We start from the raw sequence: 19214 nt of genomic DNA, 5'->3' as shown, positions 1-19214 counted from the left end.
TCAAAAAATTATTAGCAGTAATTTAAATACAAATTTTATTAAGCTTGAGTATATTTACAATACAAAAATGCAGTATGCTATTATTAAGTTTATCTTTTTTTTCGAAAAGTATTACTTTTTGGTCCAGAATAAAACCTAGGTTTTCTAAGGTTTTTAGGGCCTTTTCTTATTATACTTAATCTATCTTGCTTATGTTTTTCTGCTTCTGATTCAGATTTTTCATATTTCTTTTCCTTAAGTTATAAAAGTTTTTTGTTATTAAACATTTTTATTTAAAAAGTATTTAAAAAAAATATACTTAAAAGACATACTTTTTGAGTTGAAAATGTTATTTGCCTATTGCCACTTGTTAATACTTTTACAGAATTAAAATTTTCTAAATGTATTCTTTCTCCTAATGTAGCACTGAAAAATAAGTAAAAGGTAATAATTATTGTAAATATGTATGACAATAATTAATTAAAAAAATAATAATTAATATCATCAAAATTAATACACATATATATATTTTCTTTATTTACAATTAAATTGGCTACTACATAACCAATAGCTGCCAAAACTCAAGACCAATAAAATTTTTTTTTTATAAGATTATTTAATATATAATTTTAATAATTTCAGCTAAATAAAATCTTAAATTGAATAATTATCTTACTTGGTGTTTAGTGAAACTGCTAATTGATTATTGCTATTAGGCCCATTAAATTCTTCCCCTTCTCTAATTTCATAAAACTTTGGATTTTTAGTTAGTGATTCTTGTGATAAAATTTGATTATTTTCATCACTACCTTCGTGACAATAAATATTCTCTAAATTTTTAGATATTTTATGATCTTCTTTTTCAATTGCTATTCTTCTTCTTTTTGCTGCTCTATACTCCGCTTTTAACTCTTTAGTCCATCTTTGGTCTTCATCTGAGCTATATTCATCACTGCTTTCTTCTGAACTAGGTTTACCTTCAATTTCATCCTATTTAAATACAAATTTAATCATTTTAATATTTGTTTTAAATAGTAAACTTAAGATTGAATAAAAATTCTATGTATTTTTATCATAATTAATTTAAACCTTATAAAGGTATCTTAGACTAGATCATATCACTGAAAAAAACTTGAAGTTAAAAATAAGATAGAAAAATCTTTTATGATTTTTTGAAAATTAATTAACTAAAAATTTATTTATTAAATAAAAAATGTAAATAGTCTATTTTACAATTAACATAGATGAAAAATTTTAAATTTTATTTCCAGTTTATTCGGTGATCAATGTTCTCAGAAAAAGTAAATAGATTTTACTATGGGTTTTGAATTTTAGATAATTTGCATAAAATTTGGTTGAAATTGAATGACGTTAACATATGCCGCAAGAGGGTTAATAATTCAATTGTAAAGGTAATTTTTTGATTTTCATCAATTACCTTACAAACTATGATTTTACAATTTTGGATGGAATAATTAAAAAAAAATTTTTTTTTTCCATATTAACGTAAAACTATTTAATTAAAATTTAATAGATTTATTTTGTGTATTTTAGTTTTATATATATAAAAAAATTTTTAATTCTTCAATATTTAATAATAATATAATAATACATTTTTTTCTGTATGTCGAATAGTTTGTCAAAAATATTTAAATAAAATAATCTTAAATAGCTAAGATAAAAATATGTTGTTTTTTTACATTTTTATGCCTTAATATTACTGATATGGTTTTTTTGATAATAACATTTTTACAGAAAACATTTAGTTCTAAAAATTTTTTTTAAAGCAAAGTTAGTAATAATAGATAGTGATAATTGACAAAAATAAAAAAATCATGCTTACAATTAAATTATTAACCCTCTAGCAACACATGTTAACGTCACTCAATTTCAACCAAATTTTTTCTAGGGGTTGTATTAAATGAATTTCAAAATTTCATTTTTAAGAACCATGTTAATGATAAGCCCATTCATAAAAAAAATGAACCAAGTATGTATTTTAGAGACCATTTAAGCTTCTTTATCATTTAATGATATTTTTACAAAAATAAAGAATGTGGACAAAATCTATTTATACTTATTAAAATGATCAGCCAAAATTGTTTATTTAAATTAAACAATGATTTTACATAAGTAATACTCACATCCACTTGTTGGAATTGGTTTTGAATTTCCTGTTCTAATTTTTTTTGTTTTGATTTATCTAAACGTTTTAAAACTGGATTCAATAGTCTAAAATCATTGATATAATACAATATTTATATATATTAATAGGAATGTATTTATAATGTGCCAATAATAAATTTTATAATAAACCCCCAAAAATTTTAGTTAACCTAATAAAATTAATCTATAAATAAATTGCATAAAAGTTAACTTAATCTTACTTATACTCTTCAGCATTGGTATCAACTTGGAATGCTGGATTTTCAAACAAAGCTTTAAAACGATCATCTTTTAATAAACTGGAACTATTTTTATTTTTCTTTCCTTCTTTTTCATCATGTATCAGTTTAAGTGCAAGTTCTTTATTTACAGGTGGTAATTTCTATTAAGGTATACATAATTATTAATAAAAATTTATTTATACATTTATATATATATATATATAATTGATGACACCTGCGCATCTACGGGTTGGAAAATATTGTTGTCAACGAGTGGTGAGCGGGGTGGGATGAATGCGTTACGACCGTCTAGTCTCAAGGCCGTAGACACATGCACGTGGAAAGTTACAAACAACACACAACATACATGTGAAACTAATATAAGTGTGTTAAAATAAGACTTAGTTAAGGGGGCGGCGGTGCAAAAAAAAGTTTATATTCAGGAAAATACTGGTGTATAACTTTTAGACCATTATTTTAGAAGTAATTAAAAATTTAAAGTAATAACTGAAGGTGAAGAGTAGGTCCTGCTATTCTTAAAATTAGACATTTCCAAGTGGTACACTATCTCTTGCTTAGGTATAAACATGTCAAACTTTTGAAATACTGGTCTAAAAGTTATACACCAGTATTTTCTCAATTAAATCATTATCTTATAAAATAGCTAGTATGTTTCCAAGTTGGAACTTTTATAAGAGATGAATATAAAATATATTTCACATGATTAATAAATTAAGAAAAATATTGAATTAAAAGAAATCGACAAAAAAAGTTATCAAAATTATTCTTACTATTCAATTAATTCATGATAAGTGAAATACTCTGTATATTTACACACACAATCATGCATAATCTTTTCATATTTTTAACATTGTATTCTAGTGAATAGCAGTAAAAAAAAAAAAAATTATCACCATTAACTAATAACACATTGTAGTATATATTTGGTTATTAAATGTTTAATAAAACTATAATTCTTTTTTGAAAAAATAATAAATTTGATTTATACCTGAACTTGTACACGACTTGTTCTTTCAGATTCAATTTTTTCTCTTATTTTTTTTCTACGATACTCCTCAAAAGCAAAAGGTTCAGCAACGGATTTAGCTTTTCTATAGAGTCTAATATCCACAAAATAACCATGCATAAATGCTTTTAAAAGGTTTGTTCCTAAAATTATTTAAATTATAAATAGTAATTTAATTCTGAAACACTTAATAATTACATACTTTTATCATATTTTAATTCATCAATATAAAAAAAATAATAATAATAAATTTTTTTTTCAAATAGTTAATAAAACTTTATTTTAAAATTATGATAAAAATATTGATAACTTATGATTAATATAAATTTAAAATATTACATCATACATCAAATTGGTGATAAATATCTAATAATATTGACTATTAATTTTTATACAATACTATTAGATATTATTTATACTAACAATACTTTTTCTCAACTTCATATTTTTCATATTAGTATTTCTATATTTCTCTAAAGAATTTTATTTATAGTATATCTATTCAATAGTATAAATAAAACTATCATAACAATAACTGACCTATTAAATGTGCTAATCCAAGTTCTTCAAGTTCGTTTCTAGTAACAAATTTATAGTCATCATAGATGGTTTCTTTTTTAGTTTCTTCTAATTCTTCAACCAAAGCATCTAAAAATCCACACCACTTAGGAGCAGGTCCTAAACTCTAAAATTTACAAATATCAATGAAATAAGTGATTTAAAGCAGAAACCAAAACCTTATTTATTTATTTACCGGGATGTAATGTGTTTGAATTTTTGAATTTTCATTAGCAATAAACAGCATTCCAGTATTTGGAACAACACAAAGATTATTGAACTGAGTATCATTTCCAGATTCAATTGCAGAAAATAGTTTACCCTATATATATATAAAATGAAAAATAGGGTAATTTAAATGGTAAAATATTGGTAATACAAATAAACTCAGAACTTATATAATGCCCATGATATTTCAATTTAAATCACATTAATAACATTGTAATATTTTTTAACATAAAAATTTCTTAATACAAACATTACATAAGAAATCTTTTTGAAGAATAAGTATAGATTTTCAATTTATTATTGTATACTTGCAGTGATAAATTTACTAAAGATTGTAAGGGACCAGGATCATCCCAACTATGTTTCGTCCTCTACATAACAATTATATTTATTGGTACAGGATCAGAGAATTATATCAACAAAAAATATTATTTTGTTCAACTTAATTATTTAAATTTTTTTTTGTAGAATTGATGTTACAATGATAGAACTCTTAGAGTTAGAATTTATAACATTAATTAAAATAACTTTAGAGTTGCATGGCTTTATCATTTTTTATTTTTCAAATTAGTTTAAAAAATACCTCTAAAATAGATATTATTTTGTAGAACCTATCATCTTAAAAAAATCTATCACTATATGCAAAAGTATACTTTTTACAATAAATTTTAATGATAATCTATGGATCTATTTGTTTAGAAATGATTTGTGTAAAACTCACAGTATTTTTATTCCATATTTTAACTGAAGATGAATCCATAGACAAAATATTTTCCTCGTGGAAAACTATATCTCTTATAGGTAATCCAAACAGATGATCTTTTACTCTATATGGTTTATTAGATCTTAAGTCATATAGAAGTATTTGTCCTGTTGCTGTTCCTACACCTAAATTTAAAGCATTTTCAAACTGAAGAGCTGTTATAGAAGGAAATCCATCGGTACTATAAGAAAATAAGATAATTAGAAGAATTTCATGATAAATGAGTTGATGTATTTAATAACACTAACACAATATTTGTATCATTAGTAACAGAGTTAAGAGCACAATCTAAAACACCAATACTTGTGTGGGCTCTTGAATCCCATGCTTCAATTTTTCCTTCTTTGGTCCCAGTGATTAACATATTATGAACAGGGTTTATAGCTAATTTATTAATTTCATCACCAGCATTTGATAAAAAAGGATTTAAAAACTGGCCTCTATCTAAATTTAATCTGTAAATCTCAGGGCTGAAACAAATTATTACAACAAACTAATTTTAAACCTGCAATTACATTTGTATATTTTTTTTACCTGCTTCCACCAATATATAAATCACAAGTAGGGTAATGATATTTCATATCACGACCAAATTTTGGTATGCGTAATCTATAATAACGGCCTTCCTGAGAATGAAATTCAACATACCGATCACATTGTAAAATGACAAACTGAAATTATTTGTTTAAAAATGAACTTCAATTTTATTTTTAAATTTACAATATTTACTTTACTATAATCAGTAGAAAGTATCTCAAATGTAACAGCTTCAGAATCAAAACACCTTTCAAATTTCATTGCCAAATTATTTACGTCAAAACACTTTATTCTAGGTTTATAAATACCTGTGGCCAAAATATATTGGCCATCTTGAGTAACTTTTACAGTATTACTCAATCCAGGCATATCAAAATCTTGAATCAAAGATATATGTCTTTTCATTTCTAAAATATTAAATTATTTAATGCATAATAATTAAAAAATCTTATACAATCTGAGAATATTTTTTATTACATTATTAGACATTTTTATTTTTTGTTTTTATACTTAAGTATCATAATTATATTAAACTATATTATTAACAGGACCGTGAATTTCATGCAATTGCATGATTTTTGACATTAAAACATCTAGACATCTAGCGACTGCATCGATACCGTCGGACTGTCGAGGCAGGGTCCAGGGGGCATTCGCGCCTAAGTTACTGCTGGAGGATATGGGGAGCAGGCATCCTCCGGTGTCCTTAGGGACACCAAGGTTACTGTCGGACGCATAGGCATCAACCGAGATTTTGTTGAGAAGTGGTCGGGCATAAGGGATCGTTTTACAAACGAGATTACTTTGTCCCGCTCCTAATACGAGCGATGGACACAAATCCAGCCGCTCTTGGAACATGAAAGCTTGGAGTTTCTACCACACGGAAGTTTCAGGTTCCCCGAACTCCGTCTTACGTATGATGCTGGAAGACCTCGCCGCTGGTGGCAGTTTTGGCCCAGAACGGATTCAACCATATGATCTCTTTGAGGGAGTGGTGGAGGAGTCCGAGCGGGCGAACCTAATGTTTCGCTGCGTCTCTGCGCTGAGGAGAGGGAGCGTTAATGCGGCCGACCGTATCACGAATGCCGCTAGACTTGCCCTCAGCAAGATCCTATCTCGGCACAAAAGTGATCTCACTCTCTTCGCCGCAGATATGGGTCTAAGAGACGCCGTCGAGGCATATGGCTATGCCAACTGGCTAGCCCAGAATGGCGGTAGTGGATCGGGAAACTCGCCCGTTGAGGGACGTAGTCCGCCGGATTTGTTCAATGTGGAACCAATATGTGAGGATGAAACTATGCGGGGAAAATGCAAAGAAGTGAATTTTAATGATTTACTTTAACTAAAAAAATCAATCAAAATAAAGTTATTAAAAAATTTACTCAATTGAGCGTATTATAAAATTTGATTATAATTGTAAAAATCCATTATTAATTCAGGAGAAACTAACAATCATTTTTTTTAAAAATGATTTATATAGCAACATGTTACCAAAAAATTTTTGAATATTATAGTCTAGTAGTAGCACACACAAATAGAGTAAAAAAAATTTTAAATTACAAAGTAAAATGATTTAATTTTGTAGTTGAAACCTATCATATCAAACTTAATTCGTCAATAAATACTTTGAAAACATTACAAATGAAATATTACAAACGGAGAACATGGGATAAGTAAGTGTTTAATTGATAGATTAGAATTTTTTTTCAATTTTTGAGGGTAATATCTTCAACTAGATACGAATTGTAGTCATTTGACGTATCGTTGAAAAAAGTGGGTCAAGTTAGAGCAGAGAAAATAAATGATAGTCACAAAAAAATATCGTCTCAGCTTTGCATCGAAGCTAAAACTTAAAATATAGTAAAATAATTTTAATATAAATAAAAAATTTCTTCTAGCGAGTGGCGACTACAGTGATGGAATCCTTGATCTTTATTGAAGTTATTGAATCTAAATGAGATAAAAATCAAAGCAGTTGAAATTTATTCTAATTTAAAAAGAATTAAGAAAAAATTCATTGCTATATGCGGATTGGAACCTTGTACCCCAAGCGCGTAAAACAAAAATTTTACCGACTCGGCAACTGTACGTCGCTACCGCCGCTTGAAAAAAATGGCTATTTAAGCTAGTTCAAATTTTAAAGTTATTTTTCTCGACTTAAAAATAGCAAACAAATTGAAATAAGTTTAAATTTCTATTTTATATCAATTTGATTTATAGAATATTTATGAAAATCAGTGTAGTCCCCTTGTCAGGTATTTTAAATTAAAATGAAATACAAAACTCAGAATTCTAACACAAAAATACCTTATTTTTGAATACGGTAGTCATTTTTATTCATTAATTTCAAAGACAAATCCAGAGGTGGTATCTATTTTTTCAAAATAATGTATATTACATAGGCTTTAATTTAAAGTATATATAAAAGTGTCAGTATTTCCGGAACATTTTCAAAAGTTAAATTGAAAAAGTTCTGCTTTCTATACGCATTTTTAAATGTTTGCATCCCTCCTGTATAAAGGAAAATGATCCAATTTAAAAAAAAAAGTATGTCGAATGAGAGAGGTATATATAAAGTATTTATCATTAAAGAATAGAATTCATTCATGCATTTTTTAAAAAGTTATAGCAACATAATAAATATAATATCAAGAATTTGTTCACAAAAATAGTATATTTTTGCATACGGTAGTCATTTTTACCACGAAGACAAGTCCAGAGGACAAATTTTTTTTTTCAAATTAAAGTATATTACATAAGCTTTAATTTAAGGTATATATAAAATAGTGTCAGTCTTTCCGGAACATTTTCAAAAGTTTAGTTGAAATGGTAACTTTTTTGTAAAAAAGTTACCATTTTGAAACCCTTCCTGTGGGCTGGTAAAGGGTCAAATGTTCACAAAAGTATATAAAATGATAGGTAAATACCTCAGGTATCTATAAACAAAAAATTATATTGATTCAGTCATTTTTAAAAAAGTTATGGCAATTTTAGGAAAAAAAATTTAAAATTTGTCGAAAATTAGCAATTTTTAAATTTGTAATTTTTTGGGGATTTCCCCCGTTTACGGGGAACGAGAGAATGTCTTTCAATTTTTGAGGGTAATGTCTTTACGATTTGTGATCTTTTGACGTATTGTTCATTAAAATTGGTCCAGCGATCTGAGATTGAGCGTTCACAGACACAAAAGTATAAAAAAAAAAAAAAACATCATAGTTAGATGAATACATTCTCAATTCACATTGAGCTAAAACAAAATTGTCTAGTCAAAATATGTTATATTAATTAGATATCTACTTCATAAAAATTCAAATATTAAATAACTGTTGGCTAATGTGAGTACTTTTTTAGCTTCGATGCGAAGCGGAGAAGGTATTATTTTACTATGATGTGTTTTTTTTTTTTTTATGTCTGTTGCCACTTTTTCTCAGCTCTCACTGGACCGATTTCTTTCAAAAATACGTCAAAAGATCACAAATCGTATCTAGTCAAAGACATTACCCTTAAAAATTGAAAAAAATTCCCTCGTTCCCCGCAAATGGGGGAAATATCCAAAAAAATTACAAATTTAAAAATCGCTAATTTTCGAAATTTTTTCACTTTTTTTTCTTAAAACTTCCATAACTTTTTGAAAAATCAACAAATCAACATAATTTTTTTTTATACTAAAACCTTAGATATTTACCTTTCATTTGATATCATTTTTTTGAAAATCTATCACTTAACCTGCTCATTGGGGGGGATTTAAAATGGCAACTTTTTTACAAAAATTAATTTTTTCAACTTAATTTTTGAAAATGTTCCGGAAAGACTGCGTCCTTTAAACATATATCAAATTAAAGCTTATTTTATGTACTACAAAATGAAAAAAAAAAATTTGTCCCGACACTTTTTTTTCTACATTTAAACGGCTGCCGTAGTTAAAAAAACACTATTTTTGTGTTAAAATTTTCGATTTTCGATTTTAAATTTTCAACTTAAAAATGCTATAACTTTTTGAAAAATGTATATATCAGCACAAATTTTTTTTTTCTAAATACATTATAAGTACATCTTTCATTTGACATACTTTTTATTAAAATTGGACAATTTCCCCTTATATAGGGGGCGTTCAAAACTTAAAATATTGTAAAAAACATAGATCTTTTTCAACTGAACTTTTGAAAATGTTCCGGAAATACTGCGTCCTTTAAACATATATCAAATCAAAGGTTATGTTATATACTATCAAATGAAAAAAAAAAATTTGTCCCGACATCTTATCTTCTATGTGCAAATGGCTGTCGAAAATTTAAAAAAAAATGTAATGTTTGCGATAAAAATTACATTTTATCGGGATGTTTTTTGTACTTAAAACTGCCATAACTTTTTCAAAAATGAACAAATAAAAATAATATTTTTTTGTATTGAAACCTTAGATATTTCCCTTTCATTTGATATAATTTTTTTTGAATATCTAACACTTATTCTGCTCACTGAGGGGATTTAAAATAGTAACTTTTTTACAAAAAATAACTTTTTCAACTTAATTTTTGAAAATGTTCCGGAAATACTGCGTCCTTTAAACATATATCAAATTAAAGCTTATTTTATGTACTACAAAATGAAAAAAAAAAAATTGGCCCGACGATCTATCTTCTATACGCAAATGGCTACCATATTCAAAAATATGCTATTTTTGTATTAAAATTATGGGTTTTGTATTTTATTTTAATAGAAGTTGATGTTGATTTTGCAATTATCCATCAATTTTTTAAAATTAAACACTATCTACAGATTTGCATCGAAGCGTTTCTTATGATAGTGATTTTAATCACTGTCAGATTAAATCTATACTGAACCCAACTATGCAATGTCTCTACTATGCCGCGATCCCACTGTGCTACCGTTCTTTTTTTAATTATATCATTTAGGTAAATTAATAATTTTAAAATGACAAAAGACTACCGACCATTTGTGAAATTATATTGATGAATTTGGAATAAAAATATGTTTTTAGAATGATAAAATTTTGTTTTATAAAATATACAATAAAAATATTTCAAATGATAAACATTTTATACAATCTCAGAGTATATCAACTGAAAAATATGGAAAAGCATTAAAATCTAAAGAAAAATCTCAGAAGTTTTTGTTACAAAATTCTATAAAAAAAAAAAGCATTATTCAAAAGTAATTTATGTAAAGCTTGGTTGAATACAAATATGTCTTATGAATAAATTGACTAATCCTCATTTTAAACAGTTCTTTAAGAAATATACAATAGAAACTATATCTGATCAAACAATTTTACAAAAATCATATATGAATAGTTGTAACCAAATATCTATTGTGATATAAAGAATAAAATGATAGGAAAAACATCTGAATCTTGATTTATAAAATCACTATGCAGAAAGATTTTACCAATGTTTATAAAAATATAATAAATAAACAAGTTGATCGATATATCAAAAACTACTCGATCACTTGCAAAATAAATATAATATTATAAAAAATAATTTGAAAAATAATTTTTAATTTCTTTTAGTTACACATAATTCTTGATTTATTAGCTATGAATTACTTTTTAGGATCATTATTTAAAACATATAGAGCAAGTAGTTTTGATCCAATTTTAATATCTTATTTAACATGAAAAGCCAGAGAATATAATCGAATTGGAAAAAGGTTTTCATAGTTTTAAGTGTAACAAAAATTTTAAATGTAAGAAACTGATATTTGCAACTAAAATACAGTTTGGTCAAAAGTAATCAAAATTTTCAAAGTGCTTAAAGTTTTTTTCAAAATATAATAGTGAAAATTAGAGGTTAAAACACTAAACAATAGTGTTACCGAGTGTTTTTCTCAAAATACATAAAAACCATGTGTGTAAAGCAGCATAATTAACATATAATAGTCATAACTTATTTTATTGTATATAAAAATACCTGGATTTTTCTTCAATAAAGTTCTTCTTTTTCTTTCTGAAAGCCACTGAAACAATAGTTTAAGGTTGTAGTATAACAGAATTTTAAATTAAATTCAAAAAATATTTCAATAACATTATTGAAATAAATAATTTTACTTAATAATAAACTTACTTCCGGTAATGCTTTTCCACAGCTCAAATTATATATTAGAGGATAATCCATGTTTAATGAAAAATTTGTTCAATAATATAATTTAAATAGAAGAATTCATAATTTTTTAAAACAAAATATTTTACATTTGATTAAGAAATAATGTTTAGAATGATCACATGGCTTAAGATTTTTGATAATACTATTATCTTTCGTATAATAATAAAATAACTGATATTGATATATTAATATATATATATTTATAGGAGTGAAGGTGTCTAATCTGGCAACACTGAGTCTATTTGTTCAATTTATTATCAAGAGTCGTCTCTTCATTCATTAGCTGCAAATCCCTAATACTGAGTAAGAAAAGGATAATTTAGATTAAAAAGATTTCATACAAGTCGTGATTTTTTTTAATTTTCGAAGGTGACAATATCTTATTTTATTCAGGATTTTAAAAAAATGCGACATTTAAATCCTCATACAAAAAATGACTCAAATGTGTATGTATTATATTATATTATTTAAAAAATAAAAACAATTATAACAATAAATTTAGAAGTCCTATAATACAGATTAAATGTAATAAGATTAAAAATAATCTTACTCTTCAGAAATATAAAATATTTATGACAAACTATACCACTTGTTATTTATATTTTCCAACAAAATGTTTTGTGTAATTACCATTGATCTTTGTGTGTGTCATAATAGTAAATGTTTTTATAAAATTTTTGAGATAATATCAATCTTTTGATGTAAATTTCATTTGTTGAATAGTTTTTAAATAAAAAAATATACATTTTTGATAAAAACAAATAATGTTTTAAAGTATCGGATTTGAACATATTCAACAATTGCTATTTTTGAAATTATTTAACTAGATATAATTGAGATCATTAAGCATAATTTTTTTCTTTTTAAGATTCTAGTGACATTTATTACAATCATAATAGAGTTTAGAAATTTTATTTTAAATCCATAATATAATTATTATAAATAAATTCAAGATGTTTCGATAGTAAAGCAAACATATACTTTAAGTATACTTAATACATATTAAGTTAAATCTTTATTATTAACCATTATTTTTACAGCAGTAGTATAAATCAAGATTCATTACTTGGAACAAGTAATGAGTTAAATGAAGACAGTGATACTACAAATATTTATCATGGTGAAACTATCCAAATAAATTCTAGCACGTCTGATGATACAACTAAAATTAGTGATACTGGTATACATTTTTTTAATAGTTAAACACTTATCATAAAATTTTTATAATTATAATTTATTTGTTTAGAAAATAAATTAGAAATATCACAGTCTCTCGAACGATCATCTCGATCTAGGTCTCGAGCCACATCACATTCTTCAAATCATTCATCAAAGTCACGTTCTGTATCACCCACACAATCAGATAATGAAATCCATTCTAGTAACAAATCAAAATCTTCATCTCCATCTTCTTTAAGGTTAAAATCACAATCTAGATCTAGATCCAGAAGTTCTATGTCTTCTACTGATTCACATTCATCTATTCACAAAAATAAAAATAAACGTTTGAAAATTGATTCTGATTCAGATAGTGAATTACAAACAAACAAAAATACTACCTCTGAAAATAAATCTGATGAAGGTAATTATTATTTAAAATACTCAGTATTGGTCGCGTATTTTATATTATACTAATTATAATATTGTTATTCAAGTCTGTTATTACTATTAATTTAATTAGTAGTGATGTAGGACAGAAATAAATACATCTAATTTTTAAATATATTGATAAAAAAAAAAATTTAATTATTATAATGAAATGAGCTTCAGACTATGCTTATTTTTATTTTAAGTTTTAAAGGTAAACCTAATTTAAAATATATTTTTGAATACTTGAACATTTATTCAAAAACTTTAATATTATAAATTAAAAATACTACAAAAAAATTATTGTTTCAGTTATATGATAAAAATATTATAAATACTCATTATGATATTTATAATGTTATTTTAAATGGTATTAATATATTATTTGTAATTTTAAAAATAACTTTTTTCCACATTAACCACTAATTTGAGAAATTACTTAAATCACAAAGTTTTTTATATTGAGTTTTCAAGTGCAATATGTTTTTTATAAATAGACACTTCATTTTTGGAAATTTTCAAAAATATTAGAAATTTTTTAAAAGCTCACTAAGTTTGAAAGTTATGAAAGATGTCAAAATATTCTAGAAGGAAACGTGTACATAAGAATAAACATTTATCCAGTATCTGAAGATTTTAAGTATAAACTTACTATAGTAAGTTACATACATTTATATTGCAAAAAGGAATGTGTTATAGAAATGATGAAAGTTCAATACTTACAAACACATTCCCTAAATTAAGATTACTATTTATTTTCTTTGTATTAACTCTGTATATCTCATTGATTATTTGATAGTATATAATATATTAAGTATAGTACTTTAGCCATTTCAGTTCAACACAACACCTCAATGATAGTTAAAACACATTTTTTTTACTATTTTCTACTACTTTAATGTTTTAGACTTACGTTTCTCAAATAAATGGTTTATATACTAGTAAATTATAAAGCAATATTTTCTATATGGGCAACAATAATAAACTTACAATAATATTTTTATTTTATTTTGATTAAATGACTTCTAGTTTGTAGGTATAGGTATTATAATATTTAAACTTTGGTCTAAGCACCAACTTTTTTTTATTCATAAATTTAATAATTACTTGAATTTTACAACAATATAATTTATTATATTGCTACTATATCAATATTCCCTAAAACAAATTTTTAAATTTTAAATTAGGCTTTATTCCTATAAATGTATTATATATGGTGTTCTAAAGTCCTTTATGTTCTTTAAGCTCCTCTAAGTCCTTTAAATATTTATAAAACCCATTTGTCTTTGAACAATATTAATCAATAGTTCCCTTCCTATTCTTTTGTTTTTTGTGGGCACTACAACCTCCTTAATATCCTTTAGTCTAATAATAATCATAGTATTTGCTACTCTTCCCTTCATTTTTTCTGTACTTATACAATTTTTTTCTCTCTTTGTTTCAATATATCATAAGATTCTAATAGGATCCATGATAATTTTGAAGTTAGTCACTTATTCTCTTTCTTTAAGAGTTCATTAAGAAACTGTTCTCACACCTCTTATTTTTACTTTATTTGTAAATTGTGTCCTTTTAATTCTCCTTAATTCAAAACTACTTGTTATCTCTAATGATATGAAATTTCATGCATATTAAATTAATATCAAAATGTCACTTACTTCAAGATAATCTGTGTAATTTGGTGGATTAGGTCAACTCTCGTGGTTTAGCACTAAATATTCATCTGTGTTCCTTTAGTATTCTCCTATATCCTTTACTTACTATATAAAGGTATCCCCTTTAAAAAAACTGATAAGAATATTTGTGATCATAGCTTCATTCATTCTCCAAGATGTTTCTCATATCCAAAAAAAATGCTGTTATGTTTCTTGGGTTTATTAGCCGCACATACCAATATTTTAATCTTATTATTTTGTTACTCAAAAATTTTTATTGCTCTCTTATAAATCCTATTTTTGAATACATTTCTGTTCAATGTGGTCATATGACTTTTAATTCTAGAGCTTCAAATAAAAAAGTCCAAAAAAAAATGTTTGCATTTTTGTTTTTATAAATTTAATATCCCTTGTTCTCTACATAATTACTCTCTTGTTCTTCTTGAACTTAGTATTTCTAGCTTCTTTGATCGCAGACTCTTGCTTTTTTATCCTCTCTTTGAAAGAAAGTTTTTGCTAGAGTGCTAATATTGGTTATGAACATTGGTCACAAAATTGATATTGTTCTGGACAATTAATTTTTTATCGTACTTTGATATTAACCAAATATGAACAAATTGTTTGGTATTAAAAAGAAATTCAATTCAAAATGATCCATTGTAATGAAATAAATAATTTTTTTTTTAATTTTACAGAAATAGAGCAAAATGAAATTAAGAAGAAAAAATTTAAGAAGGTGAAAATTATGTCTGACTCTGAATCAGATAATGAAAATAATGATTCTAGTCCTTTGGTTTGTGTTTTAATCTTATTCATCATATTAATCATAATCTTGCACTTAATTAATTTTAATACTATATAAAGATTCATTCATAAAACATAATAAACCAAGAAATGTATGGAATATATAGAAATTTTATTATCAAAAGTAAATAGGATGGGTGGGAAATTAAGGATTTTTCTTGTTGACTAAATTATATTCATAGCTTACAAAATTTAAAAAATTTAAGTTAAGCAGGATGCAATTTAATCTTTCTTTTTAGTAAAGACAAAGGAAATATACTGAAAATTTCAGTTTATTTATTTATTTTTTTTGTGTCCATTTGTTGAATAATTTCTCAAAAATTTTAACTAAATATTAATTTGTTATCTTCAGTAAATATATATTTTTAACTATCCCGATGTTTGGTAAATTGTTTTATAAAAAACCGTAAAATATTCAAGATACTTTCAATATAAAATTATTTTTAATGTTTTTTAATTTTTTAATTTAGAATCATAAAACACATGCTGTATCTGATGATGAAGATTGTGACAATGATAATAGTAAAGTATCTAATAATGCTGAGGATCAGAATGAAGTTTTACCAGATATATCAGATGATTCAGAAGCTGATGAAACAAGTGTTGTACAAACTACTGGTGATAATGATGATGAAGAATTGGATGATCCTAATGATAACAATGAAAATCGAAATAAGTAATAATGGTCAATATTCTTTTATCTAATGATATATATTAATATAAGTTTACAAAATTAGTGAGCAAGGAGTATCTGATTTTGACCTTATGATGATGAAAAAAAAAGAAGAACAATCATGGAAACGACGCAGGAAGGATATTGATATTATCAATGATAATGATGATATTATAGCGGGTTTGATTGGTGATATGAAACATGCAGCTGAGGTTTAATAATATAAAATATTCCATATTATATGTCAAAAACTTATTAAATTACTTATAGGTTGACAGGCAACTTAATAAAGAAGGAAAACCAGCTATTAACAAAATAACCATGTTGCCAAAATGTCTATCACAATTGAAGAAACATAATTTAATGTTGGCATTTGTTGAACACAATGTATTAAATGTCTTCACTGATTGGTTAGCACCTATGCCTGATAGAAGTCTACCATCACTTCAAGTGCGAGAATCTCTTCTAAAACTTTTAGCAGATGTAATTAAATGCTAGAAATACATTAAATAGACAAATTTATATTTTTAAACACGTTTGATAATTTTTAGTATCCCCCCATTGAGCAATCTACACTTAAGTATTCTGGAATAGGAAAAGCTGTCATGTATTTGTACAGACATCCAAAAGAAACTAAAGAAAACCGAGAACGAGCTGGTCGGCTTATTAATGAATGGGCTCGACCTATTTTTAATCTGTCAACTGATTTTAAGGGTAAGTTTCTATTATTAATGTTATATAATATGATTTTATGAGGTTGATCATACATTTAGTTTAAAATATTAACTGTCCAATGTTTTTTTTATTCCTAATATTATTTCCAAACACTTATTAAAACTTGGTTTGTTTTGAATGATTTTTATCTTTTTCCTTAAGCTATGTCCAAAGAAGAGAGAGAACAAAGAGATTTAGAACAAATGCCACGAAAAAAACGTTCAAATATGGAACGTAATAAAAATGATGATGATGATGATGACTATGATGATGATGATGAAGAAGAAAGGTAAATGTTTTTTTATTAATAAAATAAGAATTTAAAAAGTATTTTTGTTGTACAACTGTTAGCGGTAAAGCTGAAGAAGCTTCTAACACCTCTCATATATATAAAAATAATTTTTTTTATTAAAGTAAACATCTAATTTAAATGATCCAATACATTTTTAAGGTATAATTTTACCTTGGATATATTTTTTTCTGTAACACTTTTAACTATATATTTTTAATTTCAGTCCTAAAACATTAAAACCAGGAGATAAAGGTTGGATAGCAAGAGCACGTGTGCCTGCACCATCAAACAAAGACTATATTATTCGACCAAAATCAAATACTGATACTGATATTTCTAAGGTAATAGTATGTAATTTATTTCTATCATTGCTATAGTGATCAAGTTTTTAATTTTTATCAATTTTTTTAAGCAATGACAGCTATCAATTTAATTTATTATGTTTTGTTTAAAATAAATAAAACCATTCTTATAGTATATTTAATATTTTTATTTTAACTTTTTTAGATATTCAACACATTAACCATAAAAATTATATTTTTCGCTTTCTTATTCTATTTATCATCTAACCCTGATTCATATATTATTACTAAACTTAGTATAGTCTACTAAAATTTAAATTTAAACCAGATTGAAATCTTTTATCACACGAAACACTTAATGACCTCTCTATTTTATTATTCTTAATTGCAAATATCATATATTTTTCAAATATATTAAGAATTTCCTCTTTCTTGTATATCTCCCTATACCTTAATTTAAATACTGCATTACTACTATCCTTTGTATTAAAATTTCCCTCTCTAATAGTATCCCATTGAAGATTTTTATTAACCAACATGTTAATCTCACTAATGCTACTCATACTTCTGTATATACTATACCTGGTTACTGATCTTCTACTATTGATTGCTTGAATATGTGTATGAATATATACATATGTGTTAAATTATAGGCTGTAAAACGACCAATGAATCGTTTCGAAAAACATTTAAAAAACTTTATGGACAGTAAGAGGAACGGTCAAGCCAAGCATGCTGTACCTATTTCAATTGAAGGTAGAAAAATGGGTTTGTAAATAATTATTTATAAACCTGATATTTTACTACAGATTATGTTTTCGTGTATATTTTTGTTGTATTATTTTTATTTATACCGTATATGTAAAAAATGTATGACAATTATTATTAAGGTTAAGTATTTTTTTCTATTTCTATGACTTAAGTAATGTTTACTAATAATTGTTATGGAAATGAAAATTATTTATATTTCTTATAGTTCCCATTTATTATTTTAAAATCATATTTACTATACATATTAAATGATAAATTACAATGAATTGAATGAATTAAACTAGGAAGATAACATAAGATCTTATAAAACTTTTATGACATACAAATTAAAAATGTAATATTTCCTTACTATAAAATAATTTGTTTATATTTATGTTGCATAAAAATGAAAATAACTTTTTATGTATAGTATTTAGTTTGTACTCCTATGGCAACCCAATTACTTTATAATATATTAACTATTATATACTATTATAAATGTGTTTATTTTTTTATTTTTTTTTGTGTCTGTTACCACTTTTTCTCAGCTCTCACCGAACCGATTTCTTTCAATGATACGTCAAAAGATCAGAAATCGTATCTAGTCGAAGACATTACCCTTAAAAATTGAAAAAAATTCCCTCGTTCCCCGTAAATGGGGGAAACCTCCGAAAAAATTACAAATTTAAAAATGGCTAATTTTCGAAAATTTTTCAATTTTTTTTACTAAAAACTGCGTAACTTTTTTAAAAATATACATATCAATATAATTCTTTTTTTTATAGATGCATGATGTCATTACGTATCATTTGGTATATTTTTTTTATAAATCTGAC

General features: G+C 25.0%; 2 protein-coding genes across 3 annotated transcripts; one reads left to right on the top strand and one right to left on the bottom strand.

The window, feature by feature from the left end:
* Positions 1–8: 8 nt before the first annotated feature.
* Positions 9–11723, bottom strand: LOC126899047 (nucleolar protein 10). The gene is made up of 14 exons (XM_050673561.1): positions 11563–11723; positions 11410–11455; positions 5672–5886; positions 5477–5613; positions 5191–5412; positions 4901–5123; positions 4148–4273; positions 3934–4078; positions 3376–3536; positions 2367–2527; positions 2124–2211; positions 656–969; positions 312–405; positions 9–233 (listed from the first exon to the last, which is right to left on the bottom strand). Exons 1-14 carry the CDS (start codon positions 11611–11613, stop codon positions 90–92), a joined length of 2127 nt encoding a protein of 708 aa, XP_050529518.1. The 5' UTR covers positions 11614–11723; the 3' UTR covers positions 9–89.
* A 144-nt stretch (positions 11724–11867) lies between these two features.
* Positions 11868–18545, top strand: LOC126899048 (protein IWS1 homolog). Of its 2 annotated transcripts, none has more exons than XM_050673564.1 (11): positions 11868–12047; positions 12645–12781; positions 12848–13183; positions 15539–15636; positions 16118–16323; positions 16385–16532; positions 16591–16803; positions 16872–17034; positions 17197–17323; positions 17550–17667; positions 18282–18545. In XM_050673564.1, the coding sequence occupies exons 1-11, from the start codon at positions 12007–12009 to the stop codon at positions 18402–18404; spliced, it is 1710 nt and encodes a 569-aa protein (XP_050529521.1). In that variant the 5' UTR covers positions 11868–12006; the 3' UTR covers positions 18405–18545. The 2 variants fall into 2 exon arrangements, with proteins under 2 accessions (XP_050529521.1, XP_050529519.1); XM_050673562.1 differs by having other exon boundaries at positions 12642–12781.
* The last annotated feature ends 669 nt before the right edge of the window (positions 18546–19214 follow it).

Source organism: Daktulosphaira vitifoliae, unplaced genomic scaffold (genome assembly GCF_025091365.1).
Source record: "Daktulosphaira vitifoliae isolate Bord-2020 unplaced genomic scaffold, ASM2509136v1 Scaffold_2, whole genome shotgun sequence".
Taxonomy (NCBI): domain Eukaryota; kingdom Metazoa; phylum Arthropoda; class Insecta; order Hemiptera; family Phylloxeridae; genus Daktulosphaira; species Daktulosphaira vitifoliae.
The sequence above is the reverse complement of the archived record's forward strand: the minus strand, read 5'-3'. Positions and strand labels throughout refer to the sequence as shown.